This window comes from Hyperolius riggenbachi, chromosome 5, assembly GCF_040937935.1.
Source record: "Hyperolius riggenbachi isolate aHypRig1 chromosome 5, aHypRig1.pri, whole genome shotgun sequence".
In the NCBI taxonomy this organism is placed as follows: Eukaryota; Metazoa; Chordata; class Amphibia; order Anura; family Hyperoliidae; genus Hyperolius; species Hyperolius riggenbachi.
The window spans coordinates 381,666,058-381,685,640 of record NC_090650.1 but is presented as its reverse complement, the minus strand read 5'-3'; the positions used below and the strand labels follow the sequence as shown (position 1 = coordinate 381,685,640).

The 19,583-nt window shown below is 43.5% G+C and overlaps 1 protein-coding gene across 1 annotated transcript in view; it reads left to right on the top strand.

The window, feature by feature from the left end:
- The window catches only part of CDH17 (cadherin 17), a 129,222-nt gene that overhangs the window by 21,768 nt on the left and 87,871 nt on the right, over positions 1–19,583 (top strand). Inside the window, exons 2-3 of the mRNA XM_068237661.1 lie at positions 5,933–6,025; positions 18,834–18,974. Coding sequence (XP_068093762.1) covers positions 5,933–6,025; positions 18,834–18,974 — 234 coding nt within the window. The remainder of the gene's footprint in view (positions 1–5,932; positions 6,026–18,833; positions 18,975–19,583) is intronic.

Below are 19,583 nucleotides of genomic sequence, written 5' to 3'. Positions count from 1 at the left end.
GCATATGCTTGTTCTGGGTCTATGGCTAAAGGTATTATACTGGATACACACGATGCATTTTTTTTTTGGTAGATTTTCCGTCTGATCGATTTCTGATTCGATTTTCCGATCTATTTCCAATTTGATTTTGTTATCTTTTCTTATCTATTTCCATTCACTTCTATGAGAAATCGATCAGAAAAGCGAAAATAAGATCGGACATGTCGGAAATTATCTATCGAACCATCTATCTAACACAACAATTGGATAATGTGTACCTAGCATTAGAGGCAGAGGATCAGCAGGACAGCCAGGCAATTTGTATTCTTTAAAAGTAAATAAACATGGATTCTTCCATATCCCTCTCACTTTAGGCTCCATTGAAAGAACCAAGACATAAGAATTTACTGTTACTTATTTCTACACAATTCAACTATACATAAACATGTCAGGTTAATTATTCCTCAACAGGGAGATCATACCTAATAGCCTCAGAAAAAGGACCATGCATTTAATGAACCGTGCACTGATCAGGTGCAAAAGCTAAAGTCTTTGGTCAGTTAACTCTATTTGGCTGTAATAGCCTCAATTCTGGTAGGGTTTTCAAACAAATTACCTCATGTATGGTCATTTAACTCATGAGGTATTGACATTTAGCAATTCTGGTAGGTTTTAGTCATGCTTACTGCTGAAATACCGCATGTTTTACCGCACTTTATGCATTAACTTTATGTTTTACCGCATATTCGGAAATGCAGAAAAATCTTTCAGAATTGCTTATAACAAGAGGAAAATCCCACATGAGGTATTTTAACTACCAAAAATATTTACCTCACAAATCTACCACAATTGAGGAAAATGTCTCCACTATTGCCTCAATTCACTAAGCTTTATCGAACACTTTATCGAACATTTGATAATTTACCTCGTGAGTAAAATCTAATTCTGAATTCACGAAGGCGTTACATGTTTATTGAATGTTTTATCAATAAAATGTTCAATAAATCTATAACACCTTAGTGAATTCAAAATTAGATTTTACGCATGAGGTAAATTATCCAACGTTTGATAAAGGGTTTAATAAAGCTTAGTGAATTGAGGCCTATATCTGGCTAATCCCAGTTGTCAATCACGTAATTCTGTGTTGGTTCCAGAATCATGCTTTAAATCAGTTAATGCCACAACCCATGGCTCACATCAAGGCTCTATTGTTGCACTCCTCCAAACTAGGGACACATTGACAAATAGTAGGGATGAGGTCTCAAAATCAGAACAGTTCCAATTTTTGCTTTGGAATTCGGCTGTCCCGAATAAAATCATGAAAATCAGAAATTACTCTGCTCCAAGTACTGCGTTCCATTCTGCCGACGCGAAAATTGGCTTCAGAAACAAGAATTTTCAGCAAATATGGCATTAACACAATGGCTAGGAAAGTGAAATCTGGCTTCTAAAACAAGAATTTTCGGTACAGTGTACCAGAGCTGAGTGTAATTTTACTCAGTTTAAAAAACATATTTCCTATGAAACTTTAAAATCGATTTTCTCAAAAACTACATGGTCTTTTCTCTTTTTCTTTACCATGCTCCTACTGATCCCCCTAACATACATGGCAAATTTAGTCATGATAGGCTGTACCGGGGCTTGTAACCGCGCAAATCAGTGCCATTGACTTAATAGGAAATTCCTTTGGAACGTGAAAATTGTAACACAAAATTTGGTATTTGCCCGCGGAACACCGAATCAGCCTGACAAATAAACAGCACTTTCACTCAAAACTAACCCAAAAGACAGATTCCAAATGAGTGGGGTTCAGTGGTGTAGCAATAGGGGATGCAGAGGTTGCAAATGCTCCGGGGCCCTTGAACCAGAAGCACCCACTAGGGGCCCTCTCTCAACCGCAGTATTAGCCCTTCAATGGTACTATGCTGGTAATGACTACTTCTATAGATGCTTTGAATGGTGGTAATCACTAACAAACTGTTCCCCTCCTCTTCTCACACCTCACATTTTGTGGATGTCCTTGGCAGGTTTTATTGTGCCATATAAATTGTTATGTATAGAGTGCTTGGGGGCCCCAATGTAAATCTTGCACTGGGGCCCAAACCTCCTTAGCTATGACACTTGTGGGGGTCAAAGTTTCCACAAACACTGCTCTAAGGTAAATCCAACTAAAAGCCAATAGAATTGCTGTGCTGGGACTGAAGATATTTTACTTGGTGGGGGTGGATAAAGCAGCCACGGTCTCTGTTCAAGTGGAGACATACGCATTAACCCCTGCAATAGTATTCAAAAGCAAACAGTTGTAATATTGCATGTAGACCGGAGGCACCAGGTCCAGACCGTCCAGCTGTATAGTGCCACTCTTTTGTCCTACATGCTTCATCTGGACTACCAACTGTCCCAGTGGGCATGAGCATTTAGGTATCATATTCAGATCAACGCTAATGAGCAACTCAAGCACGTTTTGGGGAGGCAGAAACTCATAACAGCATGATAAAAGGAGGGGGGACACCAAGAGCCCAATAGTGTGATATTGTATAGATGATAATTAATAATGAGTAATCTAACAATTTAATACTCACAAACCAGGGTTACCATTAGGCAACCACTGTGAAGGCAGGTGGTGAGATTAACCTGACCCCACTCAGGATTAAAAGTCGCTCTCTGTAGATGGGAAGAAGACAACCCTCCACCAAGGGTGGACTTAGCAATATGTGGAAGCTTTCCAGAGGTGCCAATAGAATAAAAGTCACTTAAACGAGCTTAAAACCGATGGGGCAGTGGTGGGCCTATCCCATCCATGCAGACAAAGCAAACAAAGGAAGGACTGTGGCATCAACAGTCAAACAACAATTTATTTATACTCCACAGTAAAAATAGGCAACGCGTTTCACGGGCTCAATCCCGCTTCATCAGGCCAATCAAAAAGGAGCATACAGCTTAACAGCATCAAAACCACACTGAGCGCCATAACAGCATGAAACCGATAACATGTGCTATGGCATATAAGATAGTAGGACTTGAAGAAGGGAGAGCAACATAGTTGTGAGAGGGGTTTTCTTTGATTAAGATGGGGTTCAACGACTGTTAAATAAAGTGTATCCAAAGTGGAGTGGGGGGGGGGGGGGGATGGGACACAGAGGCATGTTTCCTGCTCCATGACATGCCTCTCTCCCCCCTGCGCTGCTTACTGCCCCCCCAGCTCCAGGCTGTCAGCCCTTGAAACTGGCCACAAGCAGCTTGTCGGCAGCTAACAGGTGGAAGGAGTGACCTTGCAGAAAAGGAACTCCTGCAAAACGCCCACTCTGGCATTAGGAACGCCCCTTACTAGCTCTAATTGGGCAGCTCTGCCTCTCCCACGCCTCTGCTAAGCTGCTACCCTGCCTCCCTGCTCCCTGCTCTTTGTTGAGACACACAGAGCCACAGCTGCAGCGCTGTGACCCCAGGGGTCATGGGCATGTTTAGTTTGTTTGTTTGTTTGTTTTCCGGAAAATCTGCAATTGCAAGAGGTAGGAGCGGCGGGTAGCGGCGGTAATTGACACTACCTGATTCAGCTAACCCCCTGGATCAGATAGCATTTTTTATTTTTAAAAGATCCACCTTTGGTTTGTTTAACCACTGCATCTCAAAGGGTTTTTCCCCCTTAAAAAAACAGATAAATTTTCACCTGTCAGCACTCCTTCCATTCATTTGCCTATAACTTTATTACTACTTATCACAACGGACCAATCTATATCTTGTTTTTTTTTTTTCTTTTTTTGCCACCAATTAGGCTTTTTTTGGGGGGGGGGGGGGTACTTTTTGCTAAGAATTTTTTTTTCTACAAGTGTTTTAAAGAGGATCTGTAACGTCAAAACGTCCCCTGGGGGGTACTCACCTCGGGTGGGGGAAGCCTCCGGATCCTAATGAGGCTTCCCACGCCATCCTCCGTCCCTCAGGGGTCTCGCTGCAGCCCTCCGTGAAAGATGACGTCAATATTTACCTTCCCGGCTCCTGCGCAGGCGCTCTGACGGCTGTCGGCTCCGAACTAGGCGGAAATACCCGATCGCCGTCGGGTCTGCTCTACTGCGCAGGCGCAAGTTTCCGGCGCCTGCGCAGTATTTGCGCCTGTGCAGTAGAGCGGACCCGACTGAGATTGGGTATTTCCATGTAGTTCGGAGCCGAAAGCAGCCACAGCGCCCCCGCTGGAGCCAGCAAAGGTAAATATTGAATGTACAGTCGGGTCTGTCGCCGGCTGTTCGGAGGGCTGCAGCGAGACCCCCGTGGGACAGAGGACGGCGTGGGAAGCCTCATTAGGATCCGGAGGCTTCTCCCACCCGAGGTGAGTACCCCCCAGGGGATGTTTTTGAGGTTACAGAGTCTCTTTAATGGGAAAAATAAGAAAAAAAAAATAAAAAATGTATTATTTCTCAGTTTTCGTCAATTATAGTTTTAAAATAATACATGTAATTAAAACCTACACATTTTATTTGCCCATTTGTCCCGGTTATTGCAACATTTAACATTTTTCCATAGTACAATGTATGGTGCCAATATTTTATGTGGAAATAAAAGTGCATTTTTTCAGTTTTGCGTCCATCCATAATTACAAGCCCATAATTTATAAAGTAATAGTAATATACCATCCTTACATACATATTAAAAAAGTTCAGTCCCTAAAGTAACTATTTAAGTTTTTTTTTTATTTGTAAGTGTATTTTTTATTTTTTGTTTCCCCCCAAAATTTGGTAACTATTGGGGAGTGTGGGAGGTCAGGGGTTAATTTAAAATGTAAAAATAATAGAAATAAGTTAAAAATAGGTCCTTTATTGAAAAAAAAAAATCTAAATGTAATTTTACTATTGGGCCACAAAATGTCCTCACTGCTCACTTCCTTATGCGCAAATACTACGCAAATAGGAAGCAATGAGTGGACAGGTTTTGTGAATGACGACACCATCTAATAGACAGCTGCGCTTATTCACAAGGAGACTTAGATCAATGAATGGGATTTGTGTCCCATTAATTGAACTAGCGGCTAACAATCGGCGGCGGTAACGAGCGCAAGGGGAAGAGCGGGAGCGTGCGGCAGGGAGGGATGTAGTAGCTACGCCCCTGCAAGCAGTTATGGCATTTTGCAGGGACGTAGTTACTTATCCCAGGGAGGAGAAGTGGTTAAATCCTCATACACACGATAAACTAAAGTCATTTGAAACAACCGACAAATGACAGATTCTGACGTATTGGATAACAACCGTGTGTAAAAATGTTGCCAAATGATAACGACAAGGGACCGGCATTAGGCATTTTGCCTGATCCATCCGGCGGATCAATTTAGACCAGCAGACCACTGTTGGTCAGATATCGTGCAGTTGGCCACATGTGAATAACTTTAATTGTTCTACTGAATGTGCAAGTTCTGCATAATGTTTGGATTGCGCTCGCAGTATTTCAGATGAATTAGTTGTTTGCAATATCGTTTTTTTGGTGACTTTTGTTGGGCGTGTTTACGGACCTTTAAATTCCAGCTGGAAAAAACTGATCTAACAGATGGACTGATACCCAAATGGAGTTTATTTTTTGTCACATGATATGTTCACAATAAAATGGCAATAAAACAATAACAAATAACAAAAAAAATACTTTATAAACATGTTTATTTTTTTATTATTAGATGTTATTGGCTCCAATTCAATTGACTTTTCTCCCAGCAGAAAAATGTTAATCTTATCTACAAAATAACATTTCGGTAATTAACAACTGAAAAAAAAATACTAAAAAGTGTGTGAAAAGGTCAAATCAAACTTATCTTGAATATTTTCTTGTTTGCTGGGGGCTTAAAAACAATTTTATTAATACGTGTGAAAACATCTTGTGTGAGAAAAGTCAGGAGAAAGTTCATTGACAAAAGGACAGTGTATCACATTGTACATGTAATTTGCAAGTTGTGAGACTTTATCATTTTCTTTTCCAGATGCTGGTTGAGGCACAGGATGAGCACAAGGGACCTATTGAAGACAAAACATTTTATGTTAGAGAATCAGGATCTCCAGCTTTAATATATCAGGTTGGTATTGTCATCTGTCTCCATTATTCATGCTTCACTTTTAATTTGCACTTTAGTATGAACTGAATTTTAAGCCTTGTAGTTAATTGCTCTTTCTTCCAGGCACAGGCATAATTCTGCGTAGGGATTTAGGTAAACACAGTATATATTGGTGTTTCATTTGGGTTTTAATCTGTGTTTGAATAGTATTTAATTTGCATTTGAAGAATTCCGGGCCTCCCATTGAATTCAATTCACCCAGCAAAGTACTTTAAATGCAGGATAATAGGACAGACTGCATTTAGAAAATGCACACTGCCCCATGAGATCCTCCTGAAAACACTATGTTCAAGGTCTATTTAGCGTGCATAAGAAAACAAGTCTGATACAAAATGTAAATATACACATACTCTAAAAATAGTCTGTAGTGTAGGAACACCAGTCACTATGAATATGCAGGCTAGTTGCATTTTATTTTGTGTATGGTGGTTAGCAGATCACTGATTGATTTTACCTCTTGTCTGGAGTGACATACTGGTGAATAGAGATTAGTCAGCACTGCACTGGGCCCTTGGACCAGAGGGGCCCACTATGGGCCCTCCCTCAACTGCAGTACTAGCTCTTCAGTGGTGCTGTGCTGGTAACAATCACTTCTATTTATGCTTTGAATAGTGGTAATCATTAACAAACTGTTCCCATCTTCTGCTTACACCTCTGATACTATAGATGTCCCTGGCAGGTTTTGTTGCACTATATTAATGGTTATGTATAGAATGCTTGCGGGGCCTAATGTTAAACTTACACATGTGGCATGACAGACATGGGAATAACCCCATGTTGAAGAACCAGATGTTGTTAAAGCCTGGACCCAAAGTCAGTCCAAACTAGCTTGTCGCCAATTGTGGTTGCATGTTTACAGGCCATAATTTGTGGTTTAGCAAATTCCCTCCCATTTGGAAAGCCTTGTCTCAACGGTGAAAAATGCTTTTAAATGATCTTCTCCACACCTTGAGTGAATGTAGAAACAAAGGAGATTATGTCACCTTTCTTTGGCCTTTGATTTGAAACAACATACACAGAATCAGACTCGGAAACATCTGACTCATTCAATTTATGATTACGCCCTCTGAAAGAACTGAGTCCATTTCTTTCATTCTAACCGATCCACACACAGGATCACTAACAATCCTACTCACTCTTTTGAATTGATTTTTTTTGGTATATTTTTAAGAACATGGGGAAGATGAAAACTCCTATAATGGAGAACAGAGTTTTTGTGTGTCTCCTTCCTACATAGATCAAATGCTAGTCTATTATTAGACTACATAACTGGATCCAAATAAGACACAGAGCAATGATCACAGTGAATTGTTAAGAAGATACATGGACAGATAGAGTGTCAATGAGCTATAAAGGGTTCCACGGTCTAACGTGGTCCTGGCCAGACAACCAAAATGTCATCTATTTACCTCCACCATCTTTTCCAAAGACAGAGGAACAATTGATTGGTATAAACAAGAGATCTTTCATAGAGAACTGTGTAAAAATTTGCATAGGAGGGGGCCACATTCAATCTCATCCCCTTACCCCTACACTGCTCACAATAGGTCTACTCAAACAAGAAATCATTTCTCCTCAGGATGACCTGTAATGATTAGACCCAAAAGGTTCTCTACATGCCTGACACATGTACGCATGTTTGTAAGTAATTTAAAGCTACCTCCACACCCCCATTGTGAGAGGTGTAGTTGTAGAGGGATGCCACATCTAATGTGACCAACAAATCATCTTCCCCGATCATCTAACTGTCCGATCACATCCAAAAACATCTGAGTTTCCCTAGGATAGGATAAGATGATAAGATATTCTGGACCATATGACAGATATGAATTTCTGGAATCAGTGTCTAGCTTTAGAGGTCATGCTAGTTCACCTTAGACTTTGCTGAAACCAGGTCTGCTTCAAGTGTGTCTGGGCAGAAAAGGTTTGTAGAAGCCCTTTGACATTTACAGAGTTATGGCATTACGTTGAGTTCTGGTCTTTTTTTGTGAGGATTGCATCTACCTGTCTGAATCTCCATCTAGATGGAAACTCTGGACTCTTGCCTGGTGTTGCAGGAGGATCTCCGTTAGTCATGTATGTCCATTATGGTAACAGTTGTGCAAGTGGTGGTTGCATTAAAGGGACCTTGACTGAGAGGGATATGGATATTTCCTTTAATGCTGCTATTTCCTGCTCGATGGGCGGAATCGATCGATTATTTTTGACAGGTCCGATCGGGTCTCGATCGATACATCGGTCGATTTTGCACACTTAGCATTAGAAAATCGACCGCTGTATCGTTCGAGACCTGATCGGACATGGTGAAAATAATCGATCGACCACTCGAACGAGCGGGAAACCGCCTTGTGTGTACCCAGCATTAAACAATACCAGTTGCTTGTCAGTCCTGCTGATCTCTTTGGCTGCAGCGGTGCCTGAATCACACACCTGAAACAAGCATGCAGCTAATCCAGTCTAACTTCAGTCAGAGCACCTGATCTGCATGTTTGTTGAGGAGCTGCGGCCAGTGGCGTAACAATAGGCCCTGAAGCCCCTGCTCCCATGGGGGGGGGGACCCGCGGGAGCAGGGGCTCCGGAAGTGACGTCAGCCGCTAGAGCGAGGAGTCTGCGATGGAACGCACGAAAGAAGGTATGTATCTGCCCGCCGCTGCCCACACACTGTAACTAGCTGGAGGGGAGCGCAGAGGGGAGAGCCCCCGAGGTGAGGGAGAGGGGGGGAACTTCCCCTCTCCCCGCCGACTGTGGCCAAGGCTTTCCCTTCATGCTGCCACCCCTCCAGCCCCCACAAAACGGCCACGAGCGGGCCCCAGGGGGGGGGGCCCGCTCTGAAATTCAGGTTCCCTTTAAATTACTTCACATTGCAGATAGATTTACAATGTGGCCACTGTACAGCTTGCAAGTCATTGACTGGGGAGTTCTGTGAGAATTGTGGGAACTATCTGACATATTAACAGTCTATTAATTGTCAGTCTAAGTTTGTGGTGTTTTGCATCTAGTGCCCCTGTAGGGGATTCTACATAGAGAAAACCACCCATCTACTCAAGGATAGATTTTTGCAGCATAAGAGGTTTGTATGAAATGGAGTGGGAGCACACTCCTCATGGGGGATTCTCAGTATTTCCTTTATTCTTAACAAAAGTACTCCCTGGATAGGACGGCCTCTCTTCTCATGATCAAACTATTTTGGCAGTTGGACTAAGCAACTGCCTTTCCACACAACGAGAAGGACTAGTCCAAAACATGTCAGATCTGTCATATTTGTACTACTTGCTGTATGTGACAGCGACAAAGGAAAAAGGTAAATTATAGGGCATTTTACTCTGGAACAAATGTACATTTTATATATAGGCATACACATGGATTCTAAATGTTACAATTTTTCACAACAGTGGACCTCAGGCTAGGTGCACACTTAGCAGAAACGCTAGCGTTGCAGAAAACGCTTCGTTTTGCCGCTAATGGAAGTCTATGGGCTACAGGAAAAAACGCACATGTGTTTTCTATGCGTTTTCAAAGATGCGTTTTTAAAAGTGCATGTTTTGTTGCATACTATTCAAAAATGCATAAAAAACGCACATAATGAAAGTCAATGGGAATGCAATGGTATGCATTTTTCATGCTATGTTATGTGTGCACCCAGCCTCAAAGCAATACAAATGTCTGTATTTAAAGTGGATCCGAGGTGAACTTTTACTCATTGCATAATTGTGTTCCTTTCCTATTGTTTATAGGGCATAGTTCAAGCCAAATAATTTTTTGTTTTTGATTTAATACTCTAATTCCCTATAAACTAAATAAACCATGCCCACAGGTTTTCAGAGAGCCTTGCCAGTAGCAAGGGCTCATGGGAGCTTAGTCTGGGCAAGAGGAGGAGAAGGTGTTACTAGCCATTGATTTCAGAGGCAGAGGGGAGGAGGGAGGAGGAGGGGGGATTAGGTTTTTTTTTGCTCAAGATACAGATAAGCCTGCCTCTGTGTAATGTTTACAAACAACATGGCTGCTGTCATTGTATCACAGGAAGAAATAATCATTTTCTATTAAAGCTGTTTGCAGCTAGAGTTGCTGTGTAAACTATCTAAACTTTAGATAAGATATATAGACAAGTTACTTGTTATAGTTAGTTTTTCATCTCGGATCCGCTTTAAGGAAAAGCTTTTAGTTAATTGTATAATATGGAGAATGAGTGGTCTGTCTGCTCTCTATGGGAGGTCTGAAGGGTCTATCAGTAAAAGATAAAATGATGCTGATCTGTCTGATTACAGAAAATAATTGCATATTTATCTCTACTTCTGATCTGTACAGACAGTCATCCACATACAGATTGCTTGGGGGAAGTTTCCCAGTCAAACGTGTGTTCGGGCTCACCAAAGATATAGCTGGGACTAAAGGGGCCCATACACTCAGCCGATTTTCTGGCCGACCGATCGATCCCGATCGATAGATCGATTGATCGTTTGCAAATCGGTTGGCCAATCGACCGATCGATGGCCAATTTCGATCGATTTCGATGGATTTCCATCGAGCTGGCAGGATGGAAAATTTAGGTCGATCTGATGAGATTGCTTATCAGTTTGCATTGGCCTTAATGGAAATCTGATGGCAAAAAAATGCAATCAGATAGAATTCCAATAGATTTCAAACTGAAATCTATTGGAATTCTATCCTGGTAAAAAATGTTCTAAAAACTCATCAGATAGATCATCAGATGCATTTCTTATCTATCTGCTGCCAATCGGACGAGTGTATGGGCACCTTAAGGCAGGGGGAGGGGAGAGCTATTGCACTATTGCAAAGGTATATTAATGTGCATTCGTTCTGCAGAGCAATATTGGGCAACTTAGCCTTAGGTCAAAGGGAGAATGGCCTTAGGTAGAGCGTATACTTGTTGGAAAAAGTGAGTTTTGAGGGAGCATTTTTAAAGATATGAAAGGTTGGAGAGTGACGGGTGTGTTGTGGAAGGGCATTCCAGAGGAGGGGTGAAGCGCATGCAAAATCTTATATATATGTGAATGGGTGAAGGTAATTCTAGAGGACAAAAGAAGGTCATGTACAGATCTGAGAAGGTCATGTGCAGATCTGAGATTGCAGTCGGGTTCATATCTGGAAATGAGTGAACAGATGTACAGGGAAGATTGTGGAGAGCTGTGTAGGTTATGGTTAAGGCTCCGTTTCCACTTGTTCCAGACCACGTGTGGCCAGCGGAAGACAATGGTCTGCCTGTAGCCCGGGGCAGATACACTCCTCCATATGCTGTATGGGGTAATGCATCCGCCTGACCAGGGTTATAGGGGACGGCAGAAGTGTAATTCCGCTTTCTGCATCAGATCCATCTGATCCATTGCAGCGTGACAAGTGTGTACGGCTGCTATTTATAAAATAGGAGCCGTTCGCTGTGGAGTAAAGAACGGACAAAAAATGTCTGTTCCTCCACTCAAGTGGGAACAGAGCCTGAAGGTGGCTTTACATCAGGTGACTTGGCGGCCGATCGACCATCCAATTGATTATTATAATTGCATTGGATGAAAATCGGTGCATTGTCGACCGACAAAGCGACCAATTTCGGGACGGAAATTGGTCGCATGGTCAATCGCGCATGCCTCTAGATGTCGGTTGGGTGTGCTGCGGGATGGTGTCAATTTCTGGAACGAGCGACGAGACGACGAAAACCCCCACTGCTACTGCCGCAATGTATAAATGTGCCCAGTGTGTGCATTTATACATTACCTGTCCTGTAGCAGCCTCCGCGCGGTGTTCATAACCTCCAGGTGGCTCTCCGTACATGTTACTGGCGCATAGTGTCTGACGTCGATGCATAGCATCTGACGTTGACGCTATGCGCCAATGGTGTGTACAGAGAGCCACCTGGAACATAAAAGGACACTCGTGCGAGGCTGCTACAGGACATGTAACGTATAAATGCACACACCGGGCACATTATACACAGGGGGCAGTGGCGGTGCCGATTCCCTGAAGATTTCATGCTGAAATCGGACGGGAATCGGCCTGTAGTATATGGGCAGAATCAACAAAAAACAAATGTATCTCTAATCAGATTCGATTAGAGATAAATTTGTCTCTTTGTCCAATCTGCCTATATATCGCTAGATGTATGGCTACCTTAAAGGAGTTATCAGGCAAAGTCAAGTAAAATGAGTGGTACTTACTGGGGGCTTCCTCCAGCTCAAAGCTCCCAGGATGTCCCTCGCCGCAGCTCTCCCCGCAGCCGTTCGCCGCAGCTCCGACCCGGTCCCCGGCGATGACGTCAGAGCAACCTCCAGGTCACTCTGTACTGCGCCTGCGTGAGCGGCGCTGTCAATCACTGCCACGTAGGCCGGAGCGGACTGTGCAGGCGCAGTAGTTTTGCGCTTGTGCAGTCCACTCCGGCCCACGTGGTAGTGATTGACAGCGGCGCTCACGCAGGCGCAGTACAGAGTGACCTGGAGGTTTCTCTGACGTCATTGCCGGGGACCGGGTCGGAGCTGCGGCGAACGGCTGCGGGGAGAGCTGTGGCGAGGGACATCCTGGGAGCTTTGAGCTGGAGGAAGCCCCCAGTAAGTACCACTCATTTTACTTGACTTTGCCTGATGACTCCTTTAAGGCCCCTTTTACACTTAATCAGTTGCTCTCAGTTATAACTGAAAGAAAACTGATTTTCAAAGTAATGCCCATGGTTCCCAAAGGCACCTTTCACACTTAACGCGTTTTAACTGAAATCTTTTTCACAATGCACTGCTATGGAAAAAACACGTACTAACACGCACCAATGCGTACTAACGCGTACTAATGCACACCAACTGATTAAGTGTAAATGGGCCCTAAGAGTTTGAACTGGAACGTCTGGTTTATTGGGTATCAGGCACTACTAGTTTATGCTTACTACATCCAGCCTTCTTGGCAATCTTAATCTTTTCATCTCATGCTGGATTTTCCCGGCGTAGAAACTCAGGCAGAGACTCTGCACATATCCAAGGTTTATGGATGTGGTGACTAATGGAAGGTTAGAGATCAGATACTCTTTTCTCTAACCTTATGTCCAAACTGTGATCCACACCTACATAAAAACTATGAGTAAGCAGAGCCAGGGCAGTAAATTCTGACTGTGAAGCTGTTGCTTCATCTCCCCTGTGCCAGCCCCTTTTATTGCCCAATAAATGCTGGGTGTGGCCGTTCACTTACCCTTATGTGTAGATCTACAGAGGAAAGCTTTGTGAAAGAGGAAGAGAAATCTGCCCACCTGTGTTTGCTCAGCAACCCATCTGCCTACAACCTTGTGTAATCAAAGGCGCGGCATCTCCAAAACTTCAATAAGTCGGTAGATACTAGCGCACCAGTTCAGTAACTAAAATAAAGTTACAAAACAAAAAAATACATACTACATAATCTCTATGGAGGGTCACATGTTTTAATGATCTTCTGTAATCAGCTGCTTCAACTTTTCATACTTTTAAAAATTCAAAAAGTTCTGATCAGGGCCATTTCTGGGCATAGGCCATCCAAACAGCACCCTGAGAGGCACAATACTGTATCCTCTGTATTAGGCTAGGTTCACAGTGGTCACTTGCGTAAAGCACGCATTATAATGAGTGTGAACTGCAATGGAGACTGGCCATAGACTTTAATGCAAAGCCTGCGTGCAGCGAGTTAGAATAACTCAATCAATTACAATGCAGTACTGTGAACAGACCCATAGAATTGTATGAGAAGAGAGTTGACATGGAGAATTATTCTGCACCACAAGTGAGCTCTGTGAACAGGGCCTGTATAATATTTTGTTTCGGTCTGCAGTGCCCACCACAGTATATTCCAGCTTTTGCAGTGACCTTGTCAGGTCTTGCAGCTTTCTAGTGCCCCTGTAGTGTAATCCTTGGTTGAGGCTACCCCACTCAGCCTCTCCTCTCCATAGGCTGCGTTTATGTGTGTGTGGGCAAAGGGGACATGGGTGCCTGTGACACCATAAAGGTCAGAAACTGCCCTAGTTCCTATGCTTATTACCATTCAGAATGGTAGCCATTACTTGTAGATCTTGGTCTGAGAGTCCTTGAACCCACCTATACTGTGTATATCAGGGGCATTGCTAGCCCCAAAGATCAGTGGCACGTGCCCCTGATCTATTCTGGGATGCCTCTGATGTCCCCAGGCAGGATCAAGCAGTGGGCGCAGTACTCACCTCAGGCCTCTTGGTCTCCAGATTCTGACGATTCTCTTCCGTGCTTCCCCCCCCCTAGTGTCTGAGAATGAATCAGATGTTAGAGATCATAGTGTCTGATTCTCAGATGCTAGGGGGAGAATCGTCGGGTACAGAGGATGTCTCTAGACTTGGAGAGCGGATTGAGGAGATGAGTAGTTCCTCCCGCTGTGCTACTTGAGGGGAAGGAACAGTGAGGAGACACACAATGATTCATGCTCCCTATGGTGGCTCCAGGCACCACAGCCTAACCTCCCTGGCGGTATGATAAATGCGGCTCCGCCGCCGCGGGAGGGTTTTTTTCAAATTATTTTTTTTTAGCATGTAGCTAGCCTAGCGCTAGCTTCGTGCTTCCCCCCTCCCTGCGGCGTCCCCTCCGTACCTACCGATCGCCGCCGGCGCCGCTTGCCCATAAGGAAATCCCGTTCTGAACGGGATTTCCTTGAGGGCTTCCCCCGTCGTCATGGCAACGAACGGAGTCACAGGGAATCCCGATCCACCCCATAGAGCAGCCTGGCCGCTATTGGCCAGGCTGCGCAAGGGGTATGCGGGGGGGGGGGGGCCTGTTTCCGCGGCGGGTAGCGGCGCATCGGCGGCGGGCGGCGGTGATCAGACCAAACATGCAGCTAGCAAAGTGATAGCTGCGTGTTTGAAAAAAAAAATTATGTAAATCAACCCAGCAGAGCCTGAGCGACACCCTCCGACGGCTTACCCCGTGTCACACACGGGGTTACCGCCAAGGAGGTTAAAGCATGGCATGTGATGCCTTTATGGTGGCATGCTGGGTGCTGAGGTACCTCTATGGAGGGATGTTGGGTGCTGTGGTGCCATGCTGGGTGCTGTAATGCCTTTATGTGGGCATGCTAGGAGTTGTGTTGCCTCAATGGGAGGCTCGTGGGTGCATAGGAGATGTCGACTAGAAGGTCAGGGAATGCTAAGGGGGCCAGGCCAGCTGTCCAACAGAAAGCCAGACCAGCCAGCACAGAAGCCAGGTATCTTTGCATAGTTATGTTTAAGTGACACTGCCTATTTATGTTGTATGCTGATTTTATTTTTTTTTAATTAATGGAGAGAAGGCTTCATCCAACATTTTGCTGGGCAGGCTTACTTAGACCGCTGTTAAGTTCATGTAGATTTGGCTCCATCCATTATCCACACCCACATTCTGGTGCATGTCCACACCCATTTTTCAGCTTGAGTACTCAAAAGTGCCCTGGATATCTTTGGACCCTAGCAACGACCCTGGTGTATATTGACCACAGTCATAAAGTAACTGCTCCAGACTGCCCTGGACTGTGCCTCACACAGACAACGATAGGGATTTCTACCATGCTTTTTATATGGCAAAAACCACTTATGCTGCAAGCATAGATACCTTAATAACATTTTCTCACTAAAGGTATGGATGACTATTAGCCAGTAGTTATAGTAAGACCTAGGTTATGCTTTAAATCTACATCACTAAGCACATTAGTAAATCGGCAAAAAATGGTGTGGTTATTTTCATGTATATTTGTCAACCTTTCTGGCGGTAATCCCGAGTCAGGCTCCGGGAGGAAAAAGGCAGCCGGAAATGGTAATCCCGAGCCTGACTCGGGGTAGCCACCGGGAGGTACAGAGAGACAGCTGCATCCAGACGCCGGCTGCCATGCTTCTTCCAGTCCACAGAGGGTCTGGATCCCTCAGGTGAGATTGCCATTTGTCGTCATGATGACAGACAGCGATCTTACTACAGCGATCTCTGGAGGACAGAGGGAAAATTGCAGCACTGGATCCCAGAGATGTAAGTAACTGAAGGGGCTGCTGCAGATATCTCTGCAGTGTTATTTTTTCCTGGTTTTAGAGTCTAAAGGCATGTGAAAAGATTGCATCATTTTAGACCCTAAAATCCACAAATAATGATAACGCCAGGGAGGTTAAAATGTATCTGAGATCAAATGTGGAGTCATCACTAATGGCCTCCTCACATATATCAAATAGTCAACCCCCCCCCCCCTTCCCTATTACCCTCTCTTCCTCTCCAATCACCCTCGGATGTAGACAGTAAATGTAATTAGCTAGCCTCTCCCCCTTATCTCTCTACTGTCATGGCTCTCTTGGTTCCAGGATCGCAGGTGCTTCTGGGAGCACCTCAGTTAGCATTTTGGTTTTTTTTAGGTTGTGTTTGTGTCTTGGGTTTGCATTTTTAAGATGGTAGTAGCCTGAATTTGATGCAGGAACCCACTTATCAGAAATGTTCATCAGTGTGTGAGGTTTAGTTAGGCAGTACTGATGTACTTAGTATTGCTAATGCTTCTGGTGCAATATAGTCAAAGTTCTTTTTTTTTTTTTTTTTTTTTTATAGTTCAGATCTGCTTTAAATAAATCCTCTGGGAATATAATCATAAGGACTCATTGACATGATCAGCGCTATACTGCAGTGTATGACCACTGCAATATGGCACACATCTTAGTTAGTCCAGTGAATGGGACCATGCATTGTACTGTAGCACAAACCTCTTGCTTTTACCGTAGCACATGAAAATCTAATCCTGTATTGTGTTTCAGTGGCACACTGCTTTTCACTGTATATCATGTGACCTCGGCGTTAAAATGTGCTGGTATCTTTATAACTCATACGTTACAGTGCTCTTGGCTTTTGCTGTTGCTTAATTTAAAGAGGAACTGTAACCAAGGATTGACCTTCCCTCCAATCAGTAACTGATACCCTCTTTCCATGAGAATATTTTACCTATTCTCGAATACTTCATCTTGGGTGTCTGTATGGCTATGGCTGATATTGTTGTGAAACCCCTCCCACAGTGTGATGTCAGGACCATGGTTCCTATCTGTGAGCCTGGTTGCATTGTGGGAAATGACATGTTTCCAACTGCCAAGCAGCCAGTATCTTCCTCTGTACATATTTATATCTATATACATAAAACAACCTTTTAGCCTATCACATTGTTAGGGGGTGTGGTTATAGATAATGGCAGTTGGTCCTGTCTGCTGTTTTCATGTCTACCAGTAGTAAGGATGATGACATGCCGGCTGATTGTGGATCAAGCAATACGAACAAATAACATGGCAAATATCAATCATTTCTTGATCTCTCATCTATTTTTTAACTTCTCACTTTGCAATGTATTGATTTATTTTTTACCCTTTTTGATAAAGTTCCTCTTTAAACCACTCCTTGGTACATGCTGAACTTGATACAATAACATCCCTTTTATTTCCTGCTTGGCAAAGTGAGTAAAAAGCTTATCACAGTCACAATCACAAGTCACCGGCCATATTTTCACAACTTGTCAATAAAATCCCTTTTAAAGTGGATCCGAGATGAACTTTTGCTCATTACATAATTGTGTTCCTTTCCTATTGTTTATAGGGCATTCCTCAAGCCAAATACTTTTTTGTTTTTGTTTTAATACTCTAATTCCCTATAAACTAAACAAGCCCCGCCCACAGTTTTTCAGAGAGCCTTGGCAGTAACAAGGGCTCATGGGAGCTCAGTCTGGGCAGGAGGAGGGGGAGGTATTACTAGCCAGAGATTTCAGAGGCAGAGGGGAGGAGGGAGGAGGAGGGGGATTAGGTTGTTTTCACAGAAGGTGCAGATAAGCCTGCTTCTGTGTAATGTTTACAAACAACATGGCCACTCTCATTGTATCACAGGAATAAATAATCCTATTCTATTGAAGCTGTCTGCAGCTGGATTTGCTGTGTAAATTATCTAAACTTTACATAGTATATATAGACAAGTTACTTGTTATAGTTAGTTTTTCATCTCGTATCCGCTTTAAACCACAAACAAGAAAATACTCAATGTGATGTTTTAATAGTACTTTTGCACCTACTTTTGGGTATTCTTTAAATTGCAAAGTGCTGAAAAGTTTTTTTAAAAAAGAAGCTGAAAAATGATTTCCTAAGAGAAAACTCAGGAGAAAAAGTTAATTGCATTATGGGCAACAGTGATCTTGTTCTACAGGTGCTAAAGCAGGTCACTCCAAAAAGTTTTGTCTTTCCATTGTGGTTATATACCTGTAATGCTTTGCCGGTGAGCAAATGAAGAGAATGTGCCCGTATGACATTGAGCCTGTGCCTCTTGGTGAACTGTGCCTGCCTTGTGTATTCCTTTATTCTCGCCATCTAATAGACGATTTTCCGTTTGATCGATTTCCCGATCAATTTCCGATCGTTTTCCATATGATTTCCATTCACTTCTATGAGAAATCGACCATAAAAATGATTGAAAATAAGATCGAACATGATGGAAATTATCTATTAAACCATCTAACTAACAGAAAATTCTATGGTGTGTACCTAGCATAATGCTGGGAATAGATGATGCGTTTTTTTGGTCGATTTACTGTTTGATCGATGTTCATTTCATTTTTCCTCTCAATTTCCCACACGATTCTCTTATCTTTTATTATCAATTTCCATTCACTTCTATGGGAAATTGAGCTGTAAAATTTTTTAAAAATGAGATCGGACATGTCGGAAATGATCTATCGAACCATCTATCTGCTGAAAAAACGCATTGTGTATTCCCAGCATTAGACCTCATGCTGACCACTGTCTGTTCTTTCCTTTATACAGTTTGAGAAGAGAGACACAAGGTCTCAAAGGTTTGTCCTTGATGGAGAAAAAGATGATTCGATTGATATTTCCACTGAAGATGGGTGGCTGCGAACAACAAAATCACTTGACTGGTCCAAGAGAAGAGAACACAAATTACAGGTAATATCGTTATTTTTCCTCGGGACAGTTAAAAATGGCGCACAGCGCCAGATGAATAAGAAGGGCGCCCCATAGACTTGCATTATATAACGCTATTTAGCGTTATAAGTGTTAAAAAATGGCGCAGGCAGTGTGCCTTACACTTATAACGCTAAATAGCGTTATAAAGCTTCAAAATTTCTGAGGACAGAGGGGTCGGGGGGAAGAGAGAGGCAGCGGACACTGGAGGGCATAGGCAGCGGACGAAGATGTGTGCAATATGCATACATTACCTTGTCCCGGGCCGCCGATCGCTCCTTCCCTCCGCTCCTTCACTTCCTCCATTCGTTTACTGTAGTCCTGCAGCCGGCCAATCACCATGCGGTTTCATTCTCCGCATGGTGATTGGCCGGCTGCAGGACTACAGCAAACAAACTAGGAAGTGAAGGAGCGGAGGGAAGGAGCGATCGGCGGCCCGGGACAAGGTAATGTATGCATATTGCACACATCTTCGTCCGCTGCCTATGCCCTTCAGTGTCCGCTGCCTCTCTCCCCCAACCCCCGCTGCCTATACTAGCGACCCGCAGCCCCCTGGCGTACCGTGCTGAAATAAATGTAGCATAAAACGCT